Below are 27,153 nucleotides of genomic sequence, written 5' to 3'. Positions count from 1 at the left end.
CCGTCCTAGAATACAGGGGTTTTCATAATATATTGTTCCTAGAATACAGGGGTTTTCATAATATATTGTTCCTAGAATACAGGGGTTTTCATAATATATAGTTCCTAGAATACAGGGGTTTTCATAATATATAGTTCCTAGAATACAAGGGTTTTTCATAGTAAATTGTTCCTAGAATATATTTAAAATTTGGTGATAGTGATGGACCAAACCTCTAAAGAGTAAAAAAAAGTAGATTTTAGTTAAAAATGAAATGTTAAAAACCAAAAGAAACTAAACAAGCAAAAAATATTATTTAAAAAAATTAAATGGGATGTCAAATATATTGTTCCTAGAAAACAGTGTGTTTAAGAATATTTTTCGCTGGAATAATGGAAACTCATAGAACTGCCACTTAGTCAGGGTTACCTTATCTCTCAGAACTGCAACTAGGTCAGGGTTACCTTATCTCTCAGAACTGCAGCTAAGTCAGGGTTACCTTATCTCTCAGAACTGCAGCTAGGTCAGGTTACCTTATCTTTCAGAACTGCAGCTAAGTCAGGGTTACCTTATCTCTAAGAACTGCAGCTAAGTCAGGGTTATCTTATCTCTTAGAACTGCAGCTAGGTCAGGTTACCTTATCTCTCAGAACTGCAGCTAGGTCAGGTTACCTCATATCTCAGAACTGCAGCTAGGTCAGGTTACCTTATCTCTCAGAACTGCAGCTAGGTCAGGGTTACCTTATCTCTCAGAACTGCAGCTAGGTCAGGGTTACCTTATCTCTAAGAACTGCAGCTAGGTCAGGGTTACCTTATCTCTTAGAACTGCAGATAAGTCAGGTTTACCTTATCTCTCAGAATTGCAGCTAGGTTAGGGTTACCTTATCTCTCAGAACTGCAGATAAGTCAGGGTNATCGATTGAGCCACTTCCGTCCTTATCCGATTCCTCGATCATTTCTTCAACCTTTATCAATGAATTATTTATGAGAATGAGATTTTTCCTGTAATAATGTAAGGTTATTTTACACTGAACATTAATTAATTAATTAATTATTTATTCCAAAAATAAAAGAAACCTCTTCTTCGCTGGGGTTCAATCCTAAACAAAAATAGCAGATAAAATAAAATTAAATAAAACTTGAGGCCGAATTTAATGAATTTGAGCCGCGGCTTAAATTTAAGCCGTGGCTGAAATATGGTTGATTCCACTTAAAATTGTATTCAATTTTTCAATATTTAAGCCGACGCTCGATTGAAACCAGTTTCTGGCAGATTTAGGCCGCGGCTCAAATTCATTAAATTTGGACAATGGCTACAGATTATGCAGAATCAACAAAGAGCTAACACACTATTTAAAAATGTGAATGGTACGCTGAGATAAATTTTCTGACTTACACAGAGGTCGATATAACGTCGTTTTTCTGCATTGAAAACCACCATTGAAAATAATCATTTTTCCGAGAGAAAAAGAAATTTATCTTATTCATCATAGACCACAGACAAAGGTTAATTAATTACTGTAGTGAATCGCTTGTTTGTTCTTGACCTTAAAGTGACAAAATTCATTGAGAACCAGAAAACTATGGAGAAGAAAAAAAGACGACTTTTAAGCTTAAGTTATGACTTTAAATAATCCAATGAACATGAGACACAGCAATTGTTAAGTTTAAACAGACCCATATTACTTAATAAGTGATTTAATAGATTATATCTAATTTCTTTGTAACAAGATCAAATACGTATAAGAAATGATAAAACGTTGTCTTCCTGTATCCACAGTTTTCTGGGTCTCACTGTATGTACATTTATCTTTAAATCTAAAATTGATGAATTCAAACCTAGAGTTCTTAGAACAGTTCCCAACTCTTTAACAGATATAGTTCCATCTCCGTCCTAGATCAAGATTTAGGGAGAACCAGAAAACTCTGGAATTTGAAGACGACTTTCAGACTTAATTTATGGCTTTCAATAGTCCAATATGCAATATGCAATTGTGTAGTGTAAACAGACCCATTTCACTTTATTTGTGATAAGTGTCTTGTAAAACTATTTGCTTTGTATAAACAACATCAAATATTAAGTACAGCTTTAAAGTCGTCTTTCTATTTCAGAGTTTTCTGGTTATCACTGCATAAACAAGACAAATTATGTAGAATTAAGCCCATTAAAGACGACAATTGGACGAAATTTTATTAGTTTTCCCAAATTGATGATTATGGTATAGGAAATAATAAAAAGCAAATTCAACGCTAAAGAATCATATTTAAAGAGTTTCAAGTCGTCAGTGTAATCTCCCACTTTCTGGAGGACCCTATAGCAGAAAATTATTAAAAAAAAATTTTACCTTGTCAAACATTTGAAACATTTCTTTATAATGTTGAACATCTTCATCTTTCAGATTTTCCATAATACTGAACAATAAACATAATTAATATTTCTTTATAATGTTGAACATCTTCATCTTTCAGATTTTCAATAATACTGAACAATGAACATAAATTAATATTTCTTTATAATGTTGAACATCTTCATCTTTCAGATTTTCCATAATACTAAACAATAAATATAATTAATATTTCTTTATAATGTTGTTGAACATCTTAATCTGTTATATCTCCCATAATACTGAACAATGAACATAAATTAATATTTCTTTATATTGTTGAACATCTTAATCTGTTATATCTCCCATAATACTGAACAATGAACATAAATTAATATTTCTTTATAATGTTGAACATCTTCATCTTTCAGATTTTCCATAATACTGAACAATAAACATAAATCAATATTTCTTTATAATGTTGAACATCTTCATCTTTCAGATTTTCTATGATATAACTGAACAATGAACCCATATAAATATTTCTTTCTAATGTTAAACATCTTCATCTCTCAAATTTTCTATGATACAGAACAATGAATATACATTAATATTTCTTTATAATGTTGAACATCTTTATCTTTCAGATTTCCCATAATACTGAACAATGAACATTTATAAACTTTGATTGGGTGTCTGTTTGTTTGTTTGTCTATTTGTATCTAATAAACGTAAAAACGGCTTAACCGATCGGGCCCAATTTTTTTGGGGACCTTGTGTGACCCCAGCACTGCGATTTATTGGTCTTACGCTCTCAAGCTGAAATTGTTGAGAATTTTCCCAATTACTTCTAAAAACCCAACGCTACCTACAAGTGCTTTACAGTGCTAAAATGTACATGGAAAGGGCCGGCTACAGAACAGTGTGTTAGAGCGGTAAAATCTAAGCTTAGGGCGTTGCGACGCTTCAAAGTCAGCCCTGTCTTAAAAATTAATTAATGGGACTGTTTATAAGCAGGCTGAATCTTTGTAACAGGGAAGGGTTATGGATGATCGAATTTTCAAAAATTGCCTCAAACAAAACTCAATTTTTGAAAATATTCTTTGTTTGTTTTTGTTTTAAAATGTACAAACATGCTCACAATTGAAATAGAAGAAGGGCGCGAAGCGCCCTAAAAGCCTTGTGTATTAATATTTCATGTTTTATGCATTGATTTGTCATTTTGTTAGTTCTGTCGTTGATTAATTTTTGTCTGATCCTTTCAATTATTTATATAGACAAGTTCTTCAGTTTGATTATTCCTGCCTACATACAACTAATAACAACAACTTAGTCTCAAGTATTCATTCTTTTTTACTAATTTTCTAGACCTTTTGTTAAACTGCTAACAGGGGCGGATACAGGATTTAAGTGAGGGGGGGGGCAAGATTTTTTAGGAATAAAAAAATCCATAATTAGGAACAAAAAATCGCGCCGCTGGCGAAAATTTTTTTGACTTAAAAAACTTAAAAAGAGTCAAAATTAATGACTAAAGACTAAAAAACTAGATTTTTAACTTTTCACACATAATAGTTTATTAAGACAGATTTTTTTTCTGTTTTGCACACTAGGGTTTCTTTCCCTTAAGCATGCTATTGAGAAGCTATTCTGAAAATAGGAACAAAAAATTCCAGATTCAGGGGGGGGGGGCAAATGTCCCCCCGCCCCCCCCCTGTATCCGCCCCTGACTGCTAATTTACATTTTTAAGTTTCTATAACACAGCGTGACACAAAAATATGATTTATTCGTCTTCCTTCCCCCCAATATCCTCACACGAATGGGACCCCCCCCCCATTCGGAAAATACCCTCACTTCCCGCCACACGGTTTTTCCCCGTCATCATTGTTGTCTGTAAATTTATTGACCAAACCTTAACTTAAGTAAACAATTTGGAAAATATTAAAAGAAATTCTGCTATTATTAACCAATCACACACCGTAAAAACGTGCTAATAGGTCTCAAATGAATCCTAATAAAATGTTCTACAATGCTGCACTCTCACCTCAACAACCATGTTTAGACGGTCACTTCCTTTAAATGGGTCTTACTGTATGAGAAAAATTGTGATTTCAAGTGACAAAATGTTTTCTGTTTGTATCTTTTCAACAAAATGTAAATCGTGTGCATTCCCCCTTAGGATTATATTCCCCAACTATTAGGGATTAATTTGTAAAAACTTACACTAGTCGAGGTTGACATTAAAATTGATAATAGCAACAGGGTGATTCTTGATAATATCAGCACGGGGATTCTTGAAATAGCAACTGGGTGAATCTTGGAAATAGAAACAGGGGGAATCTTGGAAAATAGCAACAGGGGGAATCTTGGAAATAGAAACAGGGGGAATTCTTGGAAATAGCAACAGGGTGATTCTTGGAAATAGCAACAGGGTGAATCTTGGAAATAGAAACAGGGAGATTCTTGTAAATAGCAACAGGGTGATTCTTGGAAATAGCAACAGGGGGATTCTTGGAAATAGCAACAGGGGGAATCTTGGAAAAAGAAACAGGGAGATTCTTGTAAAAAGCAATAGGGTGATTCTTGGAAATAGCAACAGGGGGATTCTTGGAAATAGCAACAGGGGGAATCTTGGAAATAGCAACAGGGGAATCTTGGAAATAGAAACAGGGGGATTTTTGGAAATAGTAGCAGGGGGATTCTTGGAAATAGAAACAGGGGGAATCTTTGAAATAGCAACAGGGGGAATCTTGAAAATAGCAACAGGGTGATTTTTGGAAATAGCAACAGGGTGATTTTTGGAATCTTGAAAATAGCAACAGGGTGATTTTTGGAAATAGCAACAGGGTGATTTTTGGAAATAGCAACAGGGTGATTTTTGGAAATAGCAACAGGGTGATTCTTGTAAATAGCAACAGGGTGATTTTTGGAAATAGCAACAGGGTGATTCTTGGAAATAGCAACAGGGAGATTCTTGGAAACCGGAAATAGATTATTTTAAAAAAAGTTGTATTTTGTACTTACTCTGCGAGTTCCTTATTTCTGATGCACACTTCACAAGGAGTTTTACAAAGGGCGCATTTCTCTTTTGGACCTTAAGTGACATTTTGTAAAAGGTTACTAACAAAGACGACATCAAACTTTTCAATGACGATTACAAAGTAAAATTAAGTCTTCTGCCTTGAATGTGGTCTTTAATGGCTTATTTAATGATTTGGCAAGGAAAGAAAGCTGTTTATAGTTACAGGGAATCATGAATATAAGGAAACAGACAGTATAAATTCCGTACAGCCGTCTCTAAAGATGAATATAAGGAACAGACAGTATAAATTCCGTACAGCCGTCTCTAACGTATCCTCCTTTGCGGACACCTCTTAATAATCCTCCTGATTACCTTGACACAGTGTATCCCACTTGATATGGACATTTAAAAATTCTTTTTTTTTAATTCTGTAAAATGGAGACCGCTGTGAGACTCAAGCTGTGGTTAAAAATAGTAAAATTAATAAGATCACTTTTAAACTATAATTGCTTTATAACAACACAAAAAAACTGATAAGATTGTTTAAATGTCGTCTCTATGATCCAAAAATTATTAGTCTTACTGTACATTTAATTTTTTTAGGATTCAAGAATCAAGTGTCATATTTATTTCACACTGCAGTACTTATTTCTTCGTAAAAAAGATAAAATACGGTAAATCATATCAAAGGGACCGTAAGCTTTATTTTATTCAACCCTTTAAATAAAGGTTGCATTGCTCGATTTACAACGGTACTCTGTAAAGTTTTGCCTGATGGATGAATTAGATTTTTTAAATGTTTATTTTCATTTATGGTTTCTCTGCAAAAGTGATTTGCGTATTTTTTGCTAATAAGAAACAATGGAGAAATTATCAAAAGTAGCAGCGGTCGAGTCAGGTGTTATCCTAGCTCCACATTCTTTTTCCTTTTCATTTTCAGATTAAGGTTTAAAGGGTACCATTGTAAATCGGTCACTTGAAATTACACTTAAAGGGACAGACCGGCTATGTAAGGTACAGGGTGTCCCAAAAAACATGGGAATTCAATGACGAATTCGAAATCGTCTTTTCAAATAATTCTTTGATTTAGTATAGTGATACTAAGATGAATATAAGGAACAGACAGTATAAATTCCGTACAGCCGTCTCTAAGATGAATATAAGGAACAGACAGTATAAATTCCGTACAGCTGTCTCTAAGATGAATATAAGGAACAGACAGTATAAATTCCGTACAGCCGTCTCTAAAGATGAATATAAGGAACAGACAGTATAAATTCCGTACAACCGTTTCAGGATTCAAGAATCAAGAAAGTGTCATATTTATTACACACTGCAGTACTTATTTCTTCGTCAAAAAGCTAAAATACGGTAAATCATATCAAAGGGACCGTAAGCTTTATTTTATTTTACCCTTTAAATAAAGATTGCATTGCTTGATTTACAACGGTACTCTGTAAAGTTTTGCCTGATGGATGAATTAGATTTTTAAATGTTCATATTCATTTATGGTTTCTCTGCAAAAGTGATAATTGCGTACTTATTGCTAATAAGAAACAATTGAGAAATTATCAAAAGTAGCAGCGGTCGAGTCAGGTGTTATCCTAGCTCCACATTCTTTTTCATTTTCATTTTCAGATTAAGGTTTAAAGGGTACCCTTGTAAATCGGTCACTTGAAATTACACTTAAAGGGACAGACCGGCTATGTAAGGTAGTTGAACTGAGTTTGCAGTGCATGTAGTGGAAAAATTCTTTAGGATTCATTTGAGACGTTTAAAACTTTTTAAAGATCTGTAAATCCTGAGTTTGAGCGCAAAGTTGACGTTCAAAATCGTACTTTTGGGTAGATACATTTTTAGAATTGTTTTTTTAAACTATTAAATAACGACGACAAAAATGTAAACAAAATTCTACAGTAAACTTATTAGTTGTTTAGGAATAAGTTAAGAAAATAAAAATTAATTTTATCATCGAAAATATGTAATCTTATTCAATTATTAGTGTCTATATTCTCATTATTCTAGTTTCATTATTCACAAATATTTTTGCAGATTTTCTAGAATTTTCTATGAAAAGACGACATTTGAAGAATTTGTAGAAATCTGCGAATAAATTCATAAAAAATAAAAAAAATTCAATATAATAATGAAAACGAAATAATCGATTTTAGCATTGATTTATTGACAAATTTCTTTTGAGAAATATGTTCCTAACCATCTAATTAGTTCACTGTAGAATTTTTATTTAATTTTTCGTCGTCGTTATTTAATAATTTAAAAAAACGATTCTGAAAACGTACCCACCCAAATTCATGATGGCTTTTAAAATTAGGTGACACAATGCTAATTCATAACAAAGACGATATCGAATTCGTCACTGAATTCCCATGTTTTTTGGGACACCCTGTAGTTGAACTGAGTTTGCAGTGTAGTGGAAAAATTCTTTAGGATTCATTTGAGACGTTTAAAACTTTTTAAAGATCTGTAAATCCTGAGTTTGAGCGCAAAGTCGACGTTCAAAATCGTACTTTTGGGTGGATACATTTTTAGAATTGTTTTTTTTTAACTATTAAATAACGACGACAAAAGTGTAAACAAAATTCTACAGTAAACTTATTGCTTGTTTAGGAATAGGTTAAGAAAATAAAAATAAATTTTATCATCGAAAATAAGTAATCTTATTCAATTATTAGTTTCTATATTCTCTGATTATTACAAATATATTCTGCAGATTTTCTAGAATTTTTTATGAAAAGACGACATTTGAAGAATTTGTAGAAATCTGCGAATAAATTCATAAGAAATAAGAAATTCAATATAATGATGAAAACGAAATAATTGATTCTAACATTGATTTATTGACACTTCCTTTTGAGAAATATGTTCCTAACCATTTTTCACTGTAGAATTTTTACTCAATTTTTCGTCGTCGTTATTAAAAATTTTAAAAAAAAGATTCTGAAAACGTACCCACCCAAATTCATGATTTTGAGCGTCGACCATGCACTCAAACTCAGTAATTATACATGGTGTAAACGTTTTTTATGTCTAAAGTAATTCATAAAGAATTTGTCCACAATACTGCATACTCAAGATAACTACTTTACATAGGGCCCTTTAAAAATTTGTAAATAAAAAAAAATTCAGTGAATTATTAATATTATTTGCATTTCAAAATTGGTGAAAAATCGATCGAACTAATTAAAAACAAAATAGATTTAGTCTATATAAAAAGTGCTTCAAATAATTATTTCTTACCATTTTTCCCCGTCTTCTCAGCTTTTTCAACATGATCTGTTTTCATTTTTACTAAAAACATTATTTTGATCTTTTTTTAAATAAGCAGATCACACAGTACAGAATTTCTCACAAAGGAGGAGACGCAATAGATCTAAAGATTAAATTCAGTTTTCTTCCTTAAATATGTTTTAAATATGCTTTGAATAGGAAAATAAAACAAGGATTCGATACAGAAGTAAACAAGTCTAAAGTTGTAGGAACCATTATACAGGGTTACTCATCAAGGATAAGACTTCAGAGACGACTGTACGGAATGNATGGCGAATTGGACTAAAAACATTTAAAAACATTTGTCTAGTTTAATTACAACGATATAAAACACTCAATTCCAGAATGACTGAAGAAGTTCACACTCAAAAACATGTTACAAGATAGAAAAGCTAGTTTTAAAATCTTTAAAAGTAAAATTGTCTTTAGGTCACAACCCCTTCAATTTGAAGCAATTTGGTCAAGTTCTTAAAGTTACTCTACGTGACCCTCAATCGAAAGATTACAATGCTCGATTTACAACGGCACCCTTGAATCCGTAAAGTGTGGAAGAAACTGACGATCGTTCGTCTTACTCGTCAAGCGTTTATTTTAGTGAGTTTCTCTATTGCTTCTTATAAACAAGAAATGCGCAAGTCAATTGTGCAGAGAAACCGCAAATGAAAAAAAAAACAGTTTAAGGAAACAAAAACATTGATATCTAGTTCATTCTGTATCAGACATAGCTTTCAAGAGAACAATTGAAGATCGGCCAATAACACCCCCCCGTCCACTGGTTTTGTGACAGTTGGATCCAAGGATTAGTTTTTAACAGAACTTATCTGAATCCATTTATTTTACGAGATAGATGTCAGGAGTTTTGGGTTAGATAAATCTTTCGATCAAGCATTGTTATCCATCCATGTTCCTTTCATATCCTCAAATTTAATAGTATCCACATTGGATATCAAGATCATGTGTTCAAGATCAGTAATAATTTAAACATAAGTTCCGATCTCAGGCCACTAAAAATTAAATCTATGCCTAAAAAAATAAAATAATATAAGTTTACACAATTTATTTATAAACATAATATAAAATTAGGGAGCACTAAACACTATACACTACAATATATATAGTTAGAGACAAGGAATTCTAAGAGAAAGGAAAACAATGGAAAAGATTTGAACCTGGAGAAAACTGGGAATTCCAGGATAAACGGGAAGAAGAACGAAAATGAAAGAACAGGGAAAAACGTTGTTTCTAAAAAACAAACTCCAAGAAACAGGGAGTACCTGGAAAACAGGGAGTACCTGGACAACAAGGAGTACCTGGAAAACAGAGAGTACCTGGACAACAAGGAGTTCCTGGAAAACAGAGAGTACCTGGACAACAAGGAGTACATGGAAAACAGAGAGTACCTGGACAACAAGGAGTACCTGGAAAACAGAGAGTACCTGGACAACAAGGAGTACCGGGAAAACAAGAAGTACCAGGAAAACTAGGAGTACCGGGAAAACAAGAATTGCCTAGACAACAAGGTAATGCGGGGAAAAATGTGAGAACCTGTAAAAAGAATTGTCCTTAAAATACTGGGGAGTACGTGGAAAACTGGGAGTACATGAAAAACTGGGGAGTACACGGAAAACTGAAGAGTACATGAAAAACTGTGGAGTACATGGAAAATAACTGGGAGTACATGGAAAACACGGCCTTAAAAAAGGGAAGTATCGTATTATAAAAGTAAGCAAGTGTAGGAAGTCAAAAAGTAAGAATTAAATAAAAAAGTATGAGCGATAGCATTTTCATTAAAATCGAAAACATTGCATAACCGTAATTGCAAGATATTAAAACCATCTCCACTAGCATAGGCAATACAATAAAGATTTGAAAATGGATCTATTAGAAAAAGCAAGACTATTTGGTTCAGTTCTGTTAACTTAGGATAGAAAACTGAATTATTAAGAATAAATCTTCACTAAAATAAAATAAAAGGGGTAGAAAGGAAAAAAATAAAGAAGAAACACCGCGAAATTATAGATATTTTAAGCCCATAAAAAGTTGTTAAAAATTAAATCTTTTTCACTTTTATAAGAGCTCATAAATGCAAAAGTTCAACATTTTACACAAACTTTTTTTTTAAAATAAAGTTTTCAAACTTCAGACTTGCCTTGAGATATTTTAGGGAAGATGGTTCGCACATTTTTAGATCTATTGATTTTTCGGAAATTAGCTTTAATTATGTACATACACTACATAGAAATAAAAAAAGCAAATAAAACTTCTTGTTACTGTACATAAAATGTAAAAACTGTACAATACATACTTGAAATGACTTGAAAACTGAACCCTGCAGGATTTAAAAAGATAAACATTTTTTCAGATCTTAAGAAGGAGCATATTGTACACAGATAACCGTTTCCTGTACATTGTACAGGAAATTCGAGGATTTTTAAGATATGTTTTAAAATGCGTACTGACATTCAAAGCTGTACTTCTCAGCACTATAAAGTACAAGAATGGGGAAAACTGTACAGTGTACAACTTGACAATCAATGAATTCTGAACGAGTTAGATTTCAAATACAAAAATAATCTTGATTAAGAAACGATTTTTCAAAATTTCCAATAATTTTGCATCAATTTTGGTTTCACACACGAGATTTATTCTAATTTGAAATTAGAATATTTTCAAAATAACACTTTCTTCTAAGTAATTGTTAGAAATGAAAGACGATCAATCTTAACATCAATGGCGAATTGGACTAAAAACATTTAAAAACATTTGTCTAGTTTAATTACAACGATATAAAACACTCAATTCCAGAATGACTGAAGAAGTTCACACTCAAAAACATGTTACAAGATAGAAAAGCTAGTTTTAAAATCTTTAAAAGTAAAATTGTCTTTAGGTCACAACCCCTTCAATTTGAAGCAATTTGGTCAAGTTCTTAAAGTTACTCTACGTGACCCTCAATCGAAAGATTACAATGCTCGATTTACAACGGCACCCTTGAATCCGTAAAGTGTGGAAGAAACTGACGATCGTTCGTCTTACTCGTCAAGCGTTTATTTTAGTGAGTTTCTCTATTATAAACAAGAAATGCGCAAGTCAATTGTGCAGAGAAACCGCAAATGAAAAAAAAAACAGTTTAAGGAAACAAAAACATTGATATCTAGTTCATTCTGTATCAGACATAGCTTTCAAGAGAACAATTGAAGATCGGACAATAACATCTTTGAATGGAGGGTCACTTGAAATTACACACACAGTCCCTTTAATGCATCTGAATTACTGATGAAACTAGAAAGAATGAAAATGGAAAAATTGATTAACACGTTTATAACACGAGTTAAACCAATTCAAAACTATTGAAGCAGAAACTGTTCCTGTTCACATTGTTGCATTATACCAGGTTTCTTTTTAACTAAGAAGGAAGGGGAGAGGATGATTAAATTATAGGATTGTTGCATAAACCAAGGTTTCAGATTTATCGTTTTCTTCTGCACATCCGCTTATGCTCTCTAAAAAGATAAATTATCAAATAACTTTCTTTCTGTGAATCTCAATGGAAGAGATATTAAGAAGTCTATCAATAAATGTTCACCGTTTCCAATCAATCAATCACTCAATCAATCAATCAATCAATCAATCAATCAATAAATCAACCAACCATCCAATCAATCAATCAATCGATCAAATCAATGCACAGCTATTTAATCAACCTAGCAATGAATATATACCTAATTAATTAATTAATTAATCAATCAATCAATGCAATAATATTTTAATCAATAAAGCAAAGAAAATGACTATATAAATTAATTAATCAATCTATCAATAAATTAATGTCTACCGATAAACCAATTAATCAATGTATACCGATGCTGGTCAACCAATCAATTAATTAATCAAGGAATGTGAACCAATAAATCAACCAATCATTCAATTTTTACCTATACTAATCAATCAATCAATGAAAATATTCTTATATACACTTGAATGAATGTAAATCAATCAAGCAATCAATCAATCAATCAATCAATCAATCAAGCAAGTAATCAAGCAATCAATCAATCAAATCAAATCAAATCAATCAACAAGGCTATACCAATTCACTAATTAATCAATGAATCCATACCCATACCATTCAATCAATCAATCAACCAACCGATCAACGACTGCAAAACACTAAATCAATAAATGAAAACCAATCAACTAATCAATCAATCTGTCAATCAACCTGTCCGTATACCTGTGCCAATGTGACTGTTGGCAGTCAGTACTACAGTAAGCTGTATTCCAGCAGCACCAGTATATAGCCTCTGATTCACAATTATAACACCACTGCTTCCTCTTACTCTCACTCAACTCAACCCTTTGCTTCTCCGATAGGTTCTCCAGCTCAGTTGTGTGGTCCGCCTTTAATCTCTCTATACAACAATATTAGGATTAACATTTTCCCCAATCAATACAGAACGATGAAAAAAACAATAATCCCCCCCTCCTCCCCCAATAAACACATACATTAATAATTCATTTCCCCAATACTGAGAAATAAAACTATTAAAATAAATTTGGCTTCGTGCAAACAGCAGGGAAAAAAATTATATTTATTGAAAACTAGCTTAAGTGCCCGGCGTAGTCTATTTTACCCAATGGCAATTTGGTCCAGCCGTTTGGCCAGCTATAGCTAACAAATCTTTATTTATAAACGAAGAGCTTTATTATATAGATTACAAGCAAAGAAAAAAATTTACCAAGATCTCTCTCCAGACTTCTTGTTGCAACATTTACAGCTCTCTTCTTCTCTTGATCAAATTCAGCTCGAAGCTTCTCGGCAAACTCCTAGTTTCAACACTTGTATGCTTTCATGCTGGATTTTTTTGGGATTTTGAAATTCAATGTTTTTGTTTAAATTATTTTTAAACATAAAATTTTATCTGCATACGTTGCCATTATTAAATTGATTTTAGATATTTCCCCAAACTTTCCAAATAATCGATTTCCCAAGCGGCAACTCTCCAAAGATTAGGTTAGGCCTTCTGATGCACCGCAGGCTGAAATGGGGGACGAGTACTGCGGCTAGAACAGGCTAGTGGAAAATTGAACATTTGGGAAGTTGCCACTTGGTAAATACCTTTTGGAAGTTGCCGTTATGAAAATGCCTTAGGGAAAGTACCAAACACTGTTAAATTTTCCATTATTACTTAAGTAACTAATATTGCAAGTCTCACTTATGGCAAACGTGATGTGGACACTGTAATTAATACCTTAAAGTCCTTATCCGCTGGTTTCCCCCTGTTCTGCCCACAAATCTCTTCAGCAACCATTCTTAATAACTTGTTGGGAGTCTGCACAGATACACTCACAAACCTAGAAATAACATCATGTTTGGTTCAATGGATATTTGGTTTAAGGTAACTAACCTAGTAAGATGGCTAACGGATATTTGGTTTGGTAACTAACCTAGTAAAATGGCTACTTGATATTTGGTTTGGTAACTAACCTAGTAAAATGGCTACTGGATATTTGGCTTGGTAAATTACCTTGTAAGATGGCTACTGGATGAAACAGCATCGTCTCCCTCCCCCTCCTCCCTAAGCTCCTCCTTGACCAAAGGTCTCAACAGCTTGTTCTGATCATCCTTCACACCAAACTCAGAAGGAATCTAAACAACTTTATTTTAGAATATGTACCATAACACGACGAGGTTCACGCCCGGACACTTCGGCTAGAACAGACTAGAGGTTAAAGTTAAAGCCTAGAGGTTAAAATTAAAGACTAGAGGTTAAAATTAAAGACTAGAGGTTAAAATTAAAGACTAGAGGTTAAAATTAAAGACTAGAGTTTCCATTTAGACAATAGCCACAATAAAATATACGCTTGTAATAAATTTTACTTTTTTCTTTATTACCTGAATTTGTTGGCTGATCGTCTGCATCTGCTGCTGTTGTTGTGTTTGTTGCTGTTCTGCTTGAGACTGTTGCTGTTGTATCAACTGTTCCTGTTGAAGCTGTTGCTGCTGCTGTTGTAACTGCTGTTGTTGAATCTGTTGATCTTGTTGTATCTGTTGTTGATCTAGATGAATCTGAAGCTGAGGTTGCTGAAGATGATGAGTGGGACTAATATTTAGAAGATCCTCATGCTGCAACCCTGAACACCAAAAAATATTAAGAAAATTCAATTTTTTTTTTTACTTGATTTCTATTTTTGACGCTACGACACTAGTTTTTGACTATTTATGCCTTTTTAACATTAATCGTCTTAAATTGGTGTACTATCCTGTTCTGCCGTCTATGGCCTTCATGCAAATGATCATAGACAAACTATCCTGACTAACCATCTAACCTAGAGCGACAACTAACCTGGCTAACAAACTTACTTGGAGCGCCAGCTGACCTGGCTAACCAACTTACCTAGAGCGCCAAGTGACCTGGCTAACCAACTTACCTAAGATAAGATAAGATAAGAGAGGATCTGAAGACCCCCCCATTTTGGAGAGCCCGGACCGCCATCGGGGCTAACTCCCATGAGCGCAAGGTGACCTGGCTAACCAACTTACCTAGAGCGCCAGCTGACCTGGCTAACCAACTTACCTAGAGCGCTAGCTGACCTGGCTAACCAACTGACTTTGAGCGCCAATCAACCAGAGTAATCTGGCTAACCAACTAACCTGACTAACCAACTTACCTGGATAACCAACTAACCTTGCTAACCAACTAACCGGGCTAAGCAATTAACCTGGCTAACCAACTAACCTGGTTAACCAACTAACCTTGAAACTAACTAACCTGACTATCCAAATAACCTTGCTAACCAATTAACCTGACTAACCAATTAGCCTAGCTAACCAACCAACCTGACTAACCCACTAACCTTGCTAACCAACTTAACTAGCAAACCAACTAACCTGGCTAACCAAATAACCTGGCTAACCAATTAACCTGGCTAACCAATTAACCTGGCTAACCAATTAACCTGGCTTATCAACTAACCTGAATAACGAAATAATCTGACTAATCAACTAACCTGACTAGCCAAATAATCTGACTAACTAACTATCCTGGCTAACCAACTAACCAGAGCTGGGAACTTTTGAATAGTGGATATCGGGATTAATGCTTAGTTCTTAATCTCGAGATTAAATGAAGTTTTTTTCTCTTTTTATTAATCTCCAGATTAATTTTTTTCAGCTCTGGTTACTAACTTACCAAGCTAACAAACAAACCTGGTTAAACAACTAACCTAGTTAACCAACTAAACTAGCTAACCAAATCACCTAACTAACCAACTAACCTGGCTAACTAACTAATCTAAAGCGACAACTAACCTGAAACCAACTAACCTGGCTAACCAACTAACCTAAACCGACAACTAACCTGAAACCAACTAACCTGACTAACCAACTAACCTAAACCGACAACTAACCTGAAACCAACTAACCTGACTAACCAACTAACCTAAACCGACAACTAACCTGATTAACCAACTAACCTAAAGCGACAACTAACCTGAAACCAACTAACCTGACTAACCAGCTAACCTAAAGTGACAACTATCCTGAAACCAACTAACCTGTATCGAACTGTATATGAAGAGAAGGATGATGAGGGGAGGAGAGAGACTGCATCTGAACATGCTGCTGCAAAGATTGATGCTGAGATATCTGAGGTTGAAGATTATGATATTGAGGAACATGCTGGGGGGTCAGGGACTGGGATATTTGTTGGGACAACTGCTGCGACTGGGACAGCTGTTGGGATTGGGACAGCTGAGGCATATGTTGGCCAGGGGTAAGACCAGACAGATGAAGACCGTGTTGTTGAATCTGCATCTGTTGATGTGAAACCTAGAACAGAAAAGTCTGTTAAGAAATAAATCTAACGAAATATTATCTTTGCGTCGGACAATCACTCCAAAAATGATTTGACTAGAAAAGTTTAGACGGAGGGTCACTATAAAGTAAGCCAACAGTCCATTTAAGCGTGTTACGTGAATACCTGTGGAACAGTAACTACTGTTAACGGCAACATCATTGATTGTTGTTGATTGATGTTGTTGGGAACACTAGCAGTTGTGGTTTCCATACCTCCAAGAGGTTTAGGTTCTATCCGCCTACAACAATGTGTTTAACTTATAAAGGAAATGTTGTCGTTCATTTTCAGAAAAGATTTCTTAATAAAAGAAATTCCATAAAAAAAAACAATTCAATGGCAATATATAATAGAACTAAAGTAAACATTTCTTGGCCAGAATTAAGTAAATAAATTTTAAAAAATGATTGACGTCAGAAATGTAACAAATAAAATGTGGATATTTATTCGGAGAAAATGTAACATAAAATGTTGACGTTTTTTTAAGTGAAAATGTAACGTCTAAAATGAGGACGTTTTGGGGGAAAAAATGTAACATAAAAAGTGGACGTTATTTGGGAGAAAATGTAACATATTAAATGTGGACGTTATTTGGGAGTGTAACATCTCAAATGTGGACATTTTTTGGGAGAAAATTTAAGATATTAAAACATATTAAATGTGGACGTTATTTGGGAGTAAATGTAACATATTAAATGTGGACGTTATTTGGGAGAAAATGTAACATATTAAATGTGGACGTTTATTGGGAGAAAATGTAACATCTCAAATGTGGACATTTTTTGGGAGAAAATTTAAGATATTAAAACATATCAAATGTGGACGTTCCTTAGAAGAACTGTAACATATCAAAGGTATGTCATAATCGGGAATTTTAAAGGACTTGGCTGGCGTATCTACGATTTTAACTTTTAACTGTTGCTCTATTCGTAGATATTAAAAAAACGAATTTTTTTAAAGGTATTTTTTTCAATCCTTGTTTCAGTCCATCATACAACCCTTCCCAGGGATAATGTGAGTTCCCACAAAAATGTTTGGGCCCGATTGGTTCTGCCGTTTCAACGTCTAACGGTTGCAAACCAAAACGACGAACAGACAATCAAGGTATATATAAGTAGATGACTAACCAATAAGAAATGATAATTATGTTTACCAGAACAGAATACTACTCTCTGACTACCTGAGTTTGGTTGGGAATCTATTGGTTGGAGTTTGCGGACCAGATGTTCGTGAGATTGGAGTCAGGGGAGTCAAAACAGGTTGAGTTGAGGGTAGACCTAGTAGTATTTTCATTAAGATAAGATAAGATAGGATCTGAAAACCCCCCCCCCCCCCCCATCTTGGAGAGCCCAGACCGCCATCGGGGCTAACTTCCCCAAGAGCTCCGGCATTTTTTGTTATAATAGTGATATAATTAAAAGTTGCCATAAAATTAAGAAAAATAATATCCTTAACACTATAAATAGTAATAGAGATACAAATGAAGCTGATCCTTCTTTCAAAAAGTACCATACAGATAAACAGCGGTCTATCAGAAATCTGCATGTCACTTTAAAAGTGACATGCACATTTATGAAGTAGAGACAAGACAAAAAATATTGACGGAATTGGACTGTAAAAAAGTGATGACCTTCCTCATTGTTATTAAAATAGAAAAAAGGGTACTGTTGTGAGTCAGGCTAGTCACCCTGAAAACAAGGCGTCACTTGAAATTTGGTTTATTTTCCCTCTAAACTACTTTGAAGATGCATTTATTGATTCAGTATCTTTAGATGCGTCTGTTCCAACTTTCAGGTTAAGTATACAGGGACCATATTTAATGAATTTGAGGTTCTCCAGGTTGGTTTGTATCCTCGTATCCTGGTTTACCTGAGAAATCCAGATTAGCTAGACAAGATCCTGGTTCTCCAGGTTGGTTTATACCCTTGTATCCTTGTATCCTGGTTTACCTGAGAAATCTAGATTAGCTAGACAAGATCCCGAATCTCCAGGTTGGTTTGTATCCTTGTTTCTTGGTTTACCTAAAAAATCTAGATTAGCTAGAGAAGATCCTGGTTCTCCAGGTTGGTTTGTATCCTTGTATCCTGGTTTACATGAGAAATCTAGATTAGCTAAAGAAGATCCTGGTTCTCCAGGTTGGTTTGTATCCTTGTATCCTGGTTTACATGAGAAATCCAGATTAGCTAGAGAAGATCCTGGTTCTCCAGGTTGGTTTGTATCCTGGTTTACCTGAGAAATCTAGATTAGCTAGACAAGATCCTAGTTCTCCAGGTTGGTTTGTATCCTTGTATCCTTGTTTACCTGATAAATCTAGATTAGCTAGACAAATAAAGGAGATAAAGGGGGATATGAAGAGACCAGTGATTTTCAAAAAGATTCCCCAACACTGTGCAAAGTATTTTAATAATTATTATTTGTATTGCCGCTACCAAGAGGTGGAAGGTCGAGACTACAGGCATAAAGAGTGCATTTCTTCAGGGTTCAAAACTTGAGATATATTTATTAAACCACCTAAGGAGGCAAATGTAGACAAAGGTTTGTTGTGGAAACTAATTAAGTGCCTTTACGGACTGATGGACGCAAGCCGTCAATGGTATTTCAAAGTAAGAGAAAAGCTCCTTGATGCCAAATTTCAACAGTCTGAGCAACACCCAGGACTATTTGTGATGCATGATGATGCTGGTAGGACTGTTGGTATTGTGGGTCTGCATGTTAATGACTTTATCCATGCTGGGTCAGATTCATTCAATGATTTTATACTACATCCAATACTTTAGAGTTTCCAGGTTGGAAAGAATGAGAAGGAAAGTTTCATGTTCACAGGGTTTTACATAAAACAAAGTGGAGTTAATATGGTGTTGGATCAATCAAAGTACACTAATTCAATGTAAAGATCATTGAAATGGACCTGAAGCGAATGAAGGAGAAAACTTCAAGTCTTACTGAATCTAAAAGGACAGATTTGAGAAAAATGGCAGGTGCACTAAATTGGATTGTATTTGAGATGATCGAACTGAGCACTAAATTCAGAATGTAGAATTGTAGATGATCTTATTAGAGTGAGAAGAGCTTTGCTTAACACTAAGATGAACAAAGCTGAAATTCTCATTCCAGCCCTAGAAAATCCTAGAGATTGGCAGATTCTTTGCTACACAGATGCTGTTATAGGAAACCTTAATGATGGAGTAGATATCACAGGAGGGCATATTGTGTTTCCAACTGACACAAAGCAGAAGAAATGTGCTGTATTAGATTGGCAGAAAAACAAAATAAAGCGTGTAGTTAGGTCCACCCTAGCAACAGAAGCTCTCAGTATTTGTGATGGTCTGGAGACTAATTTGCATATTAGAAGAGTTCTGGAGGATATTCTGAATCTACCTTCAAAAACAATCAAGATACATGGTATTGTAGATAACAGATTAACTGTTGATGCTGTCAAATCAACAACAGTGGTGGATGATAAGAGATTGCATAGAAAAATTGGTGTCATCAGCAGCTTCTGGAAAGAGGGGACATCAACAGCATTACATGGGTCTCAGGTAGTAAGCAACTAGCAAATGTTCTAACCAAACAAGGAGTTAATAGTTGCAAGCTTCTGAATGTTATTCAAACAGGGAAGCTCATCTAGATTTATATTCTGAGAAGAAGGATATGATCAATGTTTTTATAAATTTGACTTGAAGATTATCTTGTGTTTTATTTTTATAATTTATTCTTATATTGTACTATTTTAACAATCAGTAAATTTCATGTACACAAATATTTACTATATTCCTTTGATTAACTGAAACACACATGTTATTTTCTAAAGATTGATTTTTTAAGACCTCTAAGATTTTTTTAAATGGATTTCTCCAAGAGTTCGGAATTGAATTCTTCCAAAGGTTCCACCAGATATAGGAATCTTTCCAAGGATTCTGTGAGTAAAAGGATCTCTCCAAGGATTCTCCTAGGGATCAGGATATGGATCTTTCGAAGGATTCTTCTAGGGACAAGGATATGTATCTTTCTGAGGATCCTTATAACACAAAGCTACCAAAGCATAAAACTTCCATTAACTTAGGATGTGACAGTAGAGCTAATTACAGAAACCTTGTGATTGGACATTCTCAGGTTAGGGATAAATGGACAGTTGTTTTGCCAGAAGAAGTTTTAAATTTTCAGATGGATTGGATCTCTGTGTCTGGTGGAAAAGCAACTGCCCTGGGAGAAGAAATTATTAGAATCCTTAGAACATATAAAGGAGATCAGCCATTGAGGATATCTGCTATAATATGGCAGAATTCTGTAGAAGAAACAAGTCTTGAAGACATGAAGAACTTGGTGAGAAAGATTCAAGAAGAGTTGGATTATCACCCAGACCATAAAGTGGCCTTTCCTCCAACTTTGCACTTCATTCCACAGCAGGAGTTAAGTTGGGAAAAAGTGAGACATTTCAATGACTATCTAAGAGAGGTTAACATTACAACTTGCACAACTTACAGTACAACTTGCACAAGTCTATAATGAAGAAGAAGAAAGGAGGTGGACTGAAAGTTCAACAAGTTGCTTTTGATGAATTCCAAGCAGGAATAGGTAAAGGTTACCATATTGCAAAAAGCAAGTAGCCAGAATATGTGAGAGTGATGAAGAAATATCATCAAACTGGATTCAAAGATTATGAGGGAGTCAAATATGATCACAATCCTAGGGCAACCAATCAGATCATGCTAATGCCAGTATCTACCAACAAGATGAAAAATCCTATGGAAGTTGACCTTAGAAGATCTTTAAATGATATCAAATCAAGGAAAAGGAAAGAATATGGTAAGAAGTTTATTGCTGAAGGAGAGCTATTGGTAAAGAAGATTGCTGCTGACACTGTCATAGATCATGACAGTAGGGAATTTCACAACAGGCAAGCACACAGAGAAGGAATTATGTCAGTTGTGAATAAGATTGCAGATAAAACTTTTGAAGAGGGAGAAGAGGAAACATGAAGCAGAGACATCCAAGTCAAATCTCATGGAAGAAAAGAAGAAGATTTTGCAGAAGGTGAATCAAAGACTCATGAAATGGGAAAATCATGGAAAATCCTGGGAAGACACTCTCATCAAACAAGAAAGTGATCTTGAAGCAAAGGAAAAAGAACTGGCAGAACAGGAAGCAAGTTTTTGCAGGGAACATGGAACGTTACAGAGCAATTGACATTAAACTTAAGTTAGCCATTGCTGAAAATGAGCTTGAGTTGGCCAAGATGGAGAGGGAAACCAGGAGGAGACAGAAGGTTGAAAAGAAGGCTAAGAAGGCAAAAAGAAGGAAGTAACAAAAAAAGTTGAAAAAAAGGATAATATAATGAATGTGTGAATGACTTATATTGTGACTGTCATTCATAATTATATAATAGGAAATGTCACCCAAACCCAAGTATCAAATATAATAGCTGTTCCAGATAGTAAGGGGGTTTTGTTTATAGTGAGCGTGTTTCAGTTAGTACTATGTGGCAAATAGAACATACCACTTAATGGATATTAGAGGTATCTTTACAAATTATTCAGATTGGTATTCTTGTATCCTGGTTTATCGGAGAAATCTAGATTAGCTAGACAAGATCCTGGTTCTCCAGGTTGGTTTGTATCCTTGTATCCTGGTTTACCTGAGAAATCTAGATTAGCTGTAGCCTTATATCCTGGTTTACCTGAGAAATCTAGATTAGCTAGACAAGAGCCTGGTTCTCCAGGTTGGTTTGTATCCTCCTCACTATCAGATTCACTATCTCCACCAAACTTGTCACCTAAAAAAGAAGCTTTTGCATAATGTAATGATGATTAGGAGTTCAGAGACCACAATTAATGAATAGCGAGATATCGATGAGCTGGGTAAATTTAGTTGAACTACTTCTCTTCACTCATCAGCTTGACTGAGCGAACAAAAGAAATGGTTCTGCTTAGTCTAAGTGGTTCAACTATATCTTGCTAGTTACGATGTTTCCAAGGACATCTAGGGGCATTACAGAAGAATACACATATTTAATAAAAATTGCCAATTTTTTTATACAAATATTTGTTGGGCTGATTTTCTTTTAAAATTTTTTAAAGATTTTTTTTGTGTTTAAGATTTCTTTATTTTTTTCAAAAGCTATCAGGGTGATTAACGCACCCATCTTCTGGATCAGTAAAGTTTTGTGTAATTTATTTTGGTCTTATAACTTTTTGTCTAAGAACTTTTGGTCTAAGTAACGCATATCCTGAACTCTGAAGTAACATTAGGTCTCACTAACATTTCGTCTTAAGTAACATTATGTGTAAAGGAACTTTTTGTCTAAAATAACATTATGTTTAAAGTAACTTTTTTCTTAAGTAACATTATGGTTTAAGTAACTTTTGGTCTAATGTAAGATTTTGTCTAAAGTAACATTATGGTTAAAGTAGCTTTTGGTCTAAGTAAGATTCTGTCTAAATTAACATTTCATCTAAAGTAACAGGGGAGGGGGGCAAGGGTGTTTTGCCCTCCTAAGCCTGTAAAATGGGGGGGGGGCATAAGCCCCCCTCCTAGAACTCAGAGCTATCACACTTTTCAAATATGAATCTGAAGAGAGAAGAACATAAAAAAAATTAGTTTGCTGTTTTTTCTGCTAGTTTTGTTTAAAGGAGAGATAAAGTAGTCCTTGTAAGGTAATGGGACTGTATGTGTACCTTTTAAAGTATTCAAGAAGCCAAATGTTTTGAATTTACAAAAATTCCGCTTCACGCATATTAGGCCCCCTCTCCCCAAGATTTATTTCTATATACCCCCTTGACTGAGTGAGAAGTACGTTTAGACTAAAATGTTTTTTTAGACCAAATGTTTCTTTAGACCAAATGATACTGTAGACCAAATGTTACTGTAGACCAAATGTTACTGTAGACCAAATATTACTTTAACCAAATGTTACTGTAGATCAAATGTTACTTTAAACCAAATTTTACTTGGACCAAATGTTTCTCTAGACCAAATGTTACTGTAGACCAAATGTTTCTTTAGACCAAATGTTACTTTAGACCAAAAGTTACTTTAGACATAATGTTAAGTTAGATCAAAAGTTACTTTAGGCATAATGTTATTTAGACCAAATGTACCTTAAACCAAGAAAAGTTAGACAAAATTGAACGTAGACAAAATGTTACTTAAGACTGAAATGAATTAGACAAAATGATACTGAGCCCATCTTCTATTTCAACTTTAAATTGTTGCTGAGCCCATCTTCTATTTCAAATTTAAATTGTTGCACAATCTTTAATCGTTTTGTCATCGATAAAACAATGATAATTTTTTTTTGCAGATTTACAATTTTTTACCTGTAAGCTGTGACACCTTCTCTCCGTCGAACGGGTCCCCGTAGTAGTTGGTCAGGAAGTTAGAGTTGTGTTTACACTTATCCAGTAGTTCCTGATACCTACTCAGCTCTTCACTAGCCTTGTTCCACCCACTTGTCTTCTATACAGCAATTAATCAATCAGTCAATTAATCAATCAATCAATCAATCAATCAATCAACCAATCATATACTAGACTCCTCTATATCTATATAGTTCTAGATACCTACTTAGCTCTTCACTAGCTTTGATCCACCCACCCGTCTGCTATCTATCAATCAATCAATCAATCAATCAATCAACATCATACTAGACCACTCAATTAATCAATCTTAAATCAAATATATGAATCAAGATAATAAATGAATAAAATAAATTGATCAATTAATATTTAAAATTGACCATTTGATCGATCAATAAACGAATAAATAAGTCAAACAATCAACCTAGTTAATCAAGATAATCAAGTTAATAAATAAACAAACCAATCAATCAATCAATCAACATGTGGTCTGTGGATATCTCTTCAGTGGCTGTTGATTAAATTTTCATACTATTGACCAGTAAGAGATCAGTTAGAGAAAATATCTGTCGTTTTCTGTTTTTGTATATTATTACCAATGTGAATATTTTAACTGTTTTTAAAAAAAAGTTAGTTTTTACAAATTTTACTCTTGTACCTTGATTTGCAGACTATGAACATTTGTAGAGATTGGTTTGACATCCTTCTTATTGACCCTATAAGCATGTAAATAATTACATCATTATAAAAATGATCAATGAGAACTTAAATACTTTAAAAATCAAAGACAAAAAACTAAAAAAATTTGGTTCAAGAATTTTTAGATCGCTGAATTTAGACATTTGGTAAGAAGAACTGTTTTTATAATAACATTAACTTTAAGGGTAAGGTTGCCAACGCCCCTTCCCCCGGCTTAAAGTGACCTCCGATTGTTGTACCTGGCCCTCTGATGGTATCCTCCGAAGAATCTGACCTCCAGCTCCCCGTCCTCCGAGGTTCCAACAACTTTCGCCGGCCAGTAGGGGTACCTTCACAAAATTTTAGATATTTTGGTACAAAATTCAGAAGCAAATAAATTAGTATGACAACTTTTAACCTAAACAGGTCAGAATCTACGATTTATACAAACTACCTCCCTATGAGGCTTACATCTCAGTATTTGAGAGGGAATGACTTATGGACTTATGACTGATATAGACTTTTCAGAAATAATCAATAAAGCCTAGGAGAGTCAAGGTAAAGAGGGGCAACGCAATATTCATTTGTCAGATCTTCAGAATTCCACCAATTCGGAAAGTTAAAAAAGTCAATAAATAAGTTAAATATTTTGTTGTCAAATTTTAATGTCACATATTTTTCTATATCCATTTTAGAGGGCTTTCCAATTATTCACAACCGTAGCTGAATTAATTAAAATATTGGGGGCTTTTTATTCATTATAAACATTTTTTTTTTAAAGTCTAAATTACTATATTTCTTAATGTTCAGACACTTCTGAGCAAAATATTTATTAGAACTAAGCGGGGTAGGACCAAAAAAAAAGTAGACAAGGGGGTATGTGACTTTCTAAATGGTAAGCCATTTAAAATACGTTGACGGTCCCTTTAATGCTTTGGCAAACTATTTGCATACACTTTAATTGTTATCCTACCCTGACTGTTGAGCGTATACTATCTCGTGAAAGGGTCTGCAGGGTTTTGCAAACCAATATTTATCTCCTCGTGTGCTGGCAAACCTGGAAGAACAAAAGTTGTAAATATAAACAATTGCAAAAATGTATGTTTTAAAGTTGTAAATGATAACAATTGCAAAAAAACATGTTTTAAGTTAATTTATCTAATGTGGGAATCAATTAAAGCTGTTTTAATGTAGTCTAAATGCCTATTATCGCCTCTTGCCACTGTTTAACAGTGTTTCGGATCCGTATCATTTTCACGCGGATCCGGATCCGGATCCTGACTCTGATACGGATCCGGATCCGAGGTAACTTTTGATTCTGTGAATACTTTATATATTTGAAATTTGCGCCATGTGAGCATTTGCCGCTGAGTAATCCTAAAGTTAAAAATGTCGTCATTACTATTATATAAATGTAAACATTGAATTATTAAAGATAACTTTGAAAAATTTTCGTCATGTAAATAATACATTTACGAACCATTTTGATTTATTTATTCCATGGTTTTGGTTAATTTTTGGCGCTACCCGGATCCATATCAACGTTTCCTGATACGGATCCGGATCCGACCAAATGATACTGATCCGACCGGATCCGGATCCGAAACGCTGGTTTTTAATGTAGCTATAAAATAACATTTCAACAATCTATATATAAACTTTGCTTGTCTGTCTGTCTGTATTATAAGATTAATTTTTTCTCATTCATATTTTTTAAGGTATTGCAAGATTTTGATGGAAATGTAGATAAAATTTAAGAACATTTGAAAAGTTTAAGAACTTTTCCCCCGAAAATTAAGAACATTAAGAACGAATTGCTGTTTTTAAGCCAAATCTTAAATTTCAGAGCAACAGGGAGCAACTTTTTATATAGAGTAGTAATAAATTTTCGTTTGTTTATATGTCTGATCATAACTCATGAACCCCTTACTTGATTTATCTCAAATTTTGATTAAGGAATTCTGGAAAATCACGAGACTGTTTTTGGCTTGGTTTCAAGTTCTCAGTCGAATATGTTGACTTATGAAAAAGAAAGTTGAGTTCCCGGGCTAGTGCTCGATAAGATATGTTTTTTCTAAACTAAAAACTAAAATTAGTCTAACCTATAGCAGTCCCTACAGGCCGATATCTCAGCTAGTTCTGTTATACAAGATCTAAACATCTGTTTCGCCTACCAGATAATAACCAAGCATTATTCAAGCAGGATACGTCGGACAAAAGATTTTGCTTTGTTATTGAAAAAAGGGGTTTGTGGCATTCTTAAATCTTTAGTTTAGGAATTAACTAGAAGCTTTTGAATAAAAACATCGATGAATCGATGAATCATTGAATCAATGAATCAATGAATCAATGAATCAATGAATCAATGAATCAATGAACCAATGAACCAATAAACCAACAAACCAACGAATCAATGAACCAATGAATCAATGAACCAATGAATCAACGAACCAACGAACCAAAGAACCAACGAACCAACGAACCAATGAACCAATTAACCAATGAACCAATGAATCAATGAATCAATGAATCAATGAATCATTGAATCAATGAACCAATGAACCAACGAAACAACGACCCAACGAACCATAAACCAACGAACCAACGAACCAACGAACCAACGAACCAACGAACCAACGAACCAACGAACTCAA

At 34.1% G+C, this 27,153-nt stretch overlaps 2 protein-coding genes and 1 long non-coding RNA gene across 7 annotated transcripts in view; all 3 read right to left on the bottom strand.

The window, feature by feature from the left end:
• The window catches only part of LOC111709185 (neo-calmodulin), a gene marked incomplete in the record, with an annotated part of 9,545 nt that extends 862 nt beyond the window's left edge, over positions 1 to 8,683 (bottom strand). The window contains 5 exon segments of the mRNA XM_023482798.1: positions 1,056 to 1,078; positions 1,818 to 1,872; positions 2,324 to 2,390; positions 5,325 to 5,394; positions 8,581 to 8,683. Coding sequence (XP_023338566.1) covers positions 1,056 to 1,078; positions 1,818 to 1,872; positions 2,324 to 2,390; positions 5,325 to 5,394; positions 8,581 to 8,641 — 276 coding nt within the window.
• Positions 8,684 to 9,652: 969 nt separating this feature from the next.
• Positions 9,653 to 10,752, bottom strand: LOC111709178 (uncharacterized). The gene is made up of 2 exons (XR_002766802.1): positions 10,156 to 10,752; positions 9,653 to 9,789 (listed from the first exon to the last, which is right to left on the bottom strand). It is a non-coding gene; the product is annotated as an uncharacterized LOC111709178 (long non-coding RNA).
• Positions 10,753 to 10,759: 7 nt separating this feature from the next.
• Positions 10,760 to 27,153, bottom strand: part of LOC111709177 (zinc finger MYND domain-containing protein 11) — a 23,223-nt gene continuing 6,829 nt past the window's right edge. For 2 of the 5 annotated variants that reach the window (XM_023482787.1, XM_023482788.1), the window contains exons 9-24: positions 26,602 to 26,669; positions 25,473 to 25,556; positions 24,760 to 24,849; positions 24,480 to 24,537; positions 23,783 to 23,921; positions 22,144 to 22,239; positions 18,416 to 18,487; positions 17,647 to 17,743; positions 16,593 to 16,707; positions 16,168 to 16,441; positions 14,507 to 14,745; positions 14,139 to 14,260; positions 13,863 to 13,965; positions 13,350 to 13,437; positions 12,845 to 13,022; positions 11,865 to 12,113 (exon numbers count right to left, since the gene is read on the bottom strand). In XM_023482787.1, the coding sequence (XP_023338555.1) occupies positions 12,080 to 12,113; positions 12,845 to 13,022; positions 13,350 to 13,437; positions 13,863 to 13,965; positions 14,139 to 14,260; positions 14,507 to 14,745; positions 16,168 to 16,441; positions 16,593 to 16,707; positions 17,647 to 17,743; positions 18,416 to 18,487; positions 22,144 to 22,239; positions 23,783 to 23,921; positions 24,480 to 24,537; positions 24,760 to 24,849; positions 25,473 to 25,556; positions 26,602 to 26,669 (1,857 nt within the window). In that variant the 3' untranslated portion in view covers positions 11,865 to 12,079. Of the gene's footprint in view, positions 12,114 to 12,844; positions 13,023 to 13,349; positions 13,438 to 13,862; positions 13,966 to 14,138; positions 14,261 to 14,506; positions 14,746 to 16,167; positions 16,442 to 16,592; positions 16,708 to 17,646; positions 17,744 to 18,415; positions 18,488 to 22,143; positions 22,240 to 23,782; positions 23,922 to 24,479; positions 24,538 to 24,759; positions 24,850 to 25,472; positions 25,557 to 26,601; positions 26,670 to 27,153 lie in introns of all 5 variants that reach the window. The other 3 variants (XR_002766801.1, XR_002766800.1, XM_023482789.1) reach the window with 3 other exon arrangements.

The sequence above is a fragment of the Eurytemora carolleeae genome, unplaced genomic scaffold (genome assembly GCF_000591075.1).
Source record: "Eurytemora carolleeae unplaced genomic scaffold, Eaff_2.0 scaffold805, whole genome shotgun sequence".
NCBI classification, from domain to species: domain Eukaryota; kingdom Metazoa; phylum Arthropoda; class Copepoda; order Calanoida; family Temoridae; genus Eurytemora; species Eurytemora carolleeae.
Note: the sequence above shows the minus strand (reverse complement) of the source record. Positions and strands in the feature narration are given on the sequence as shown.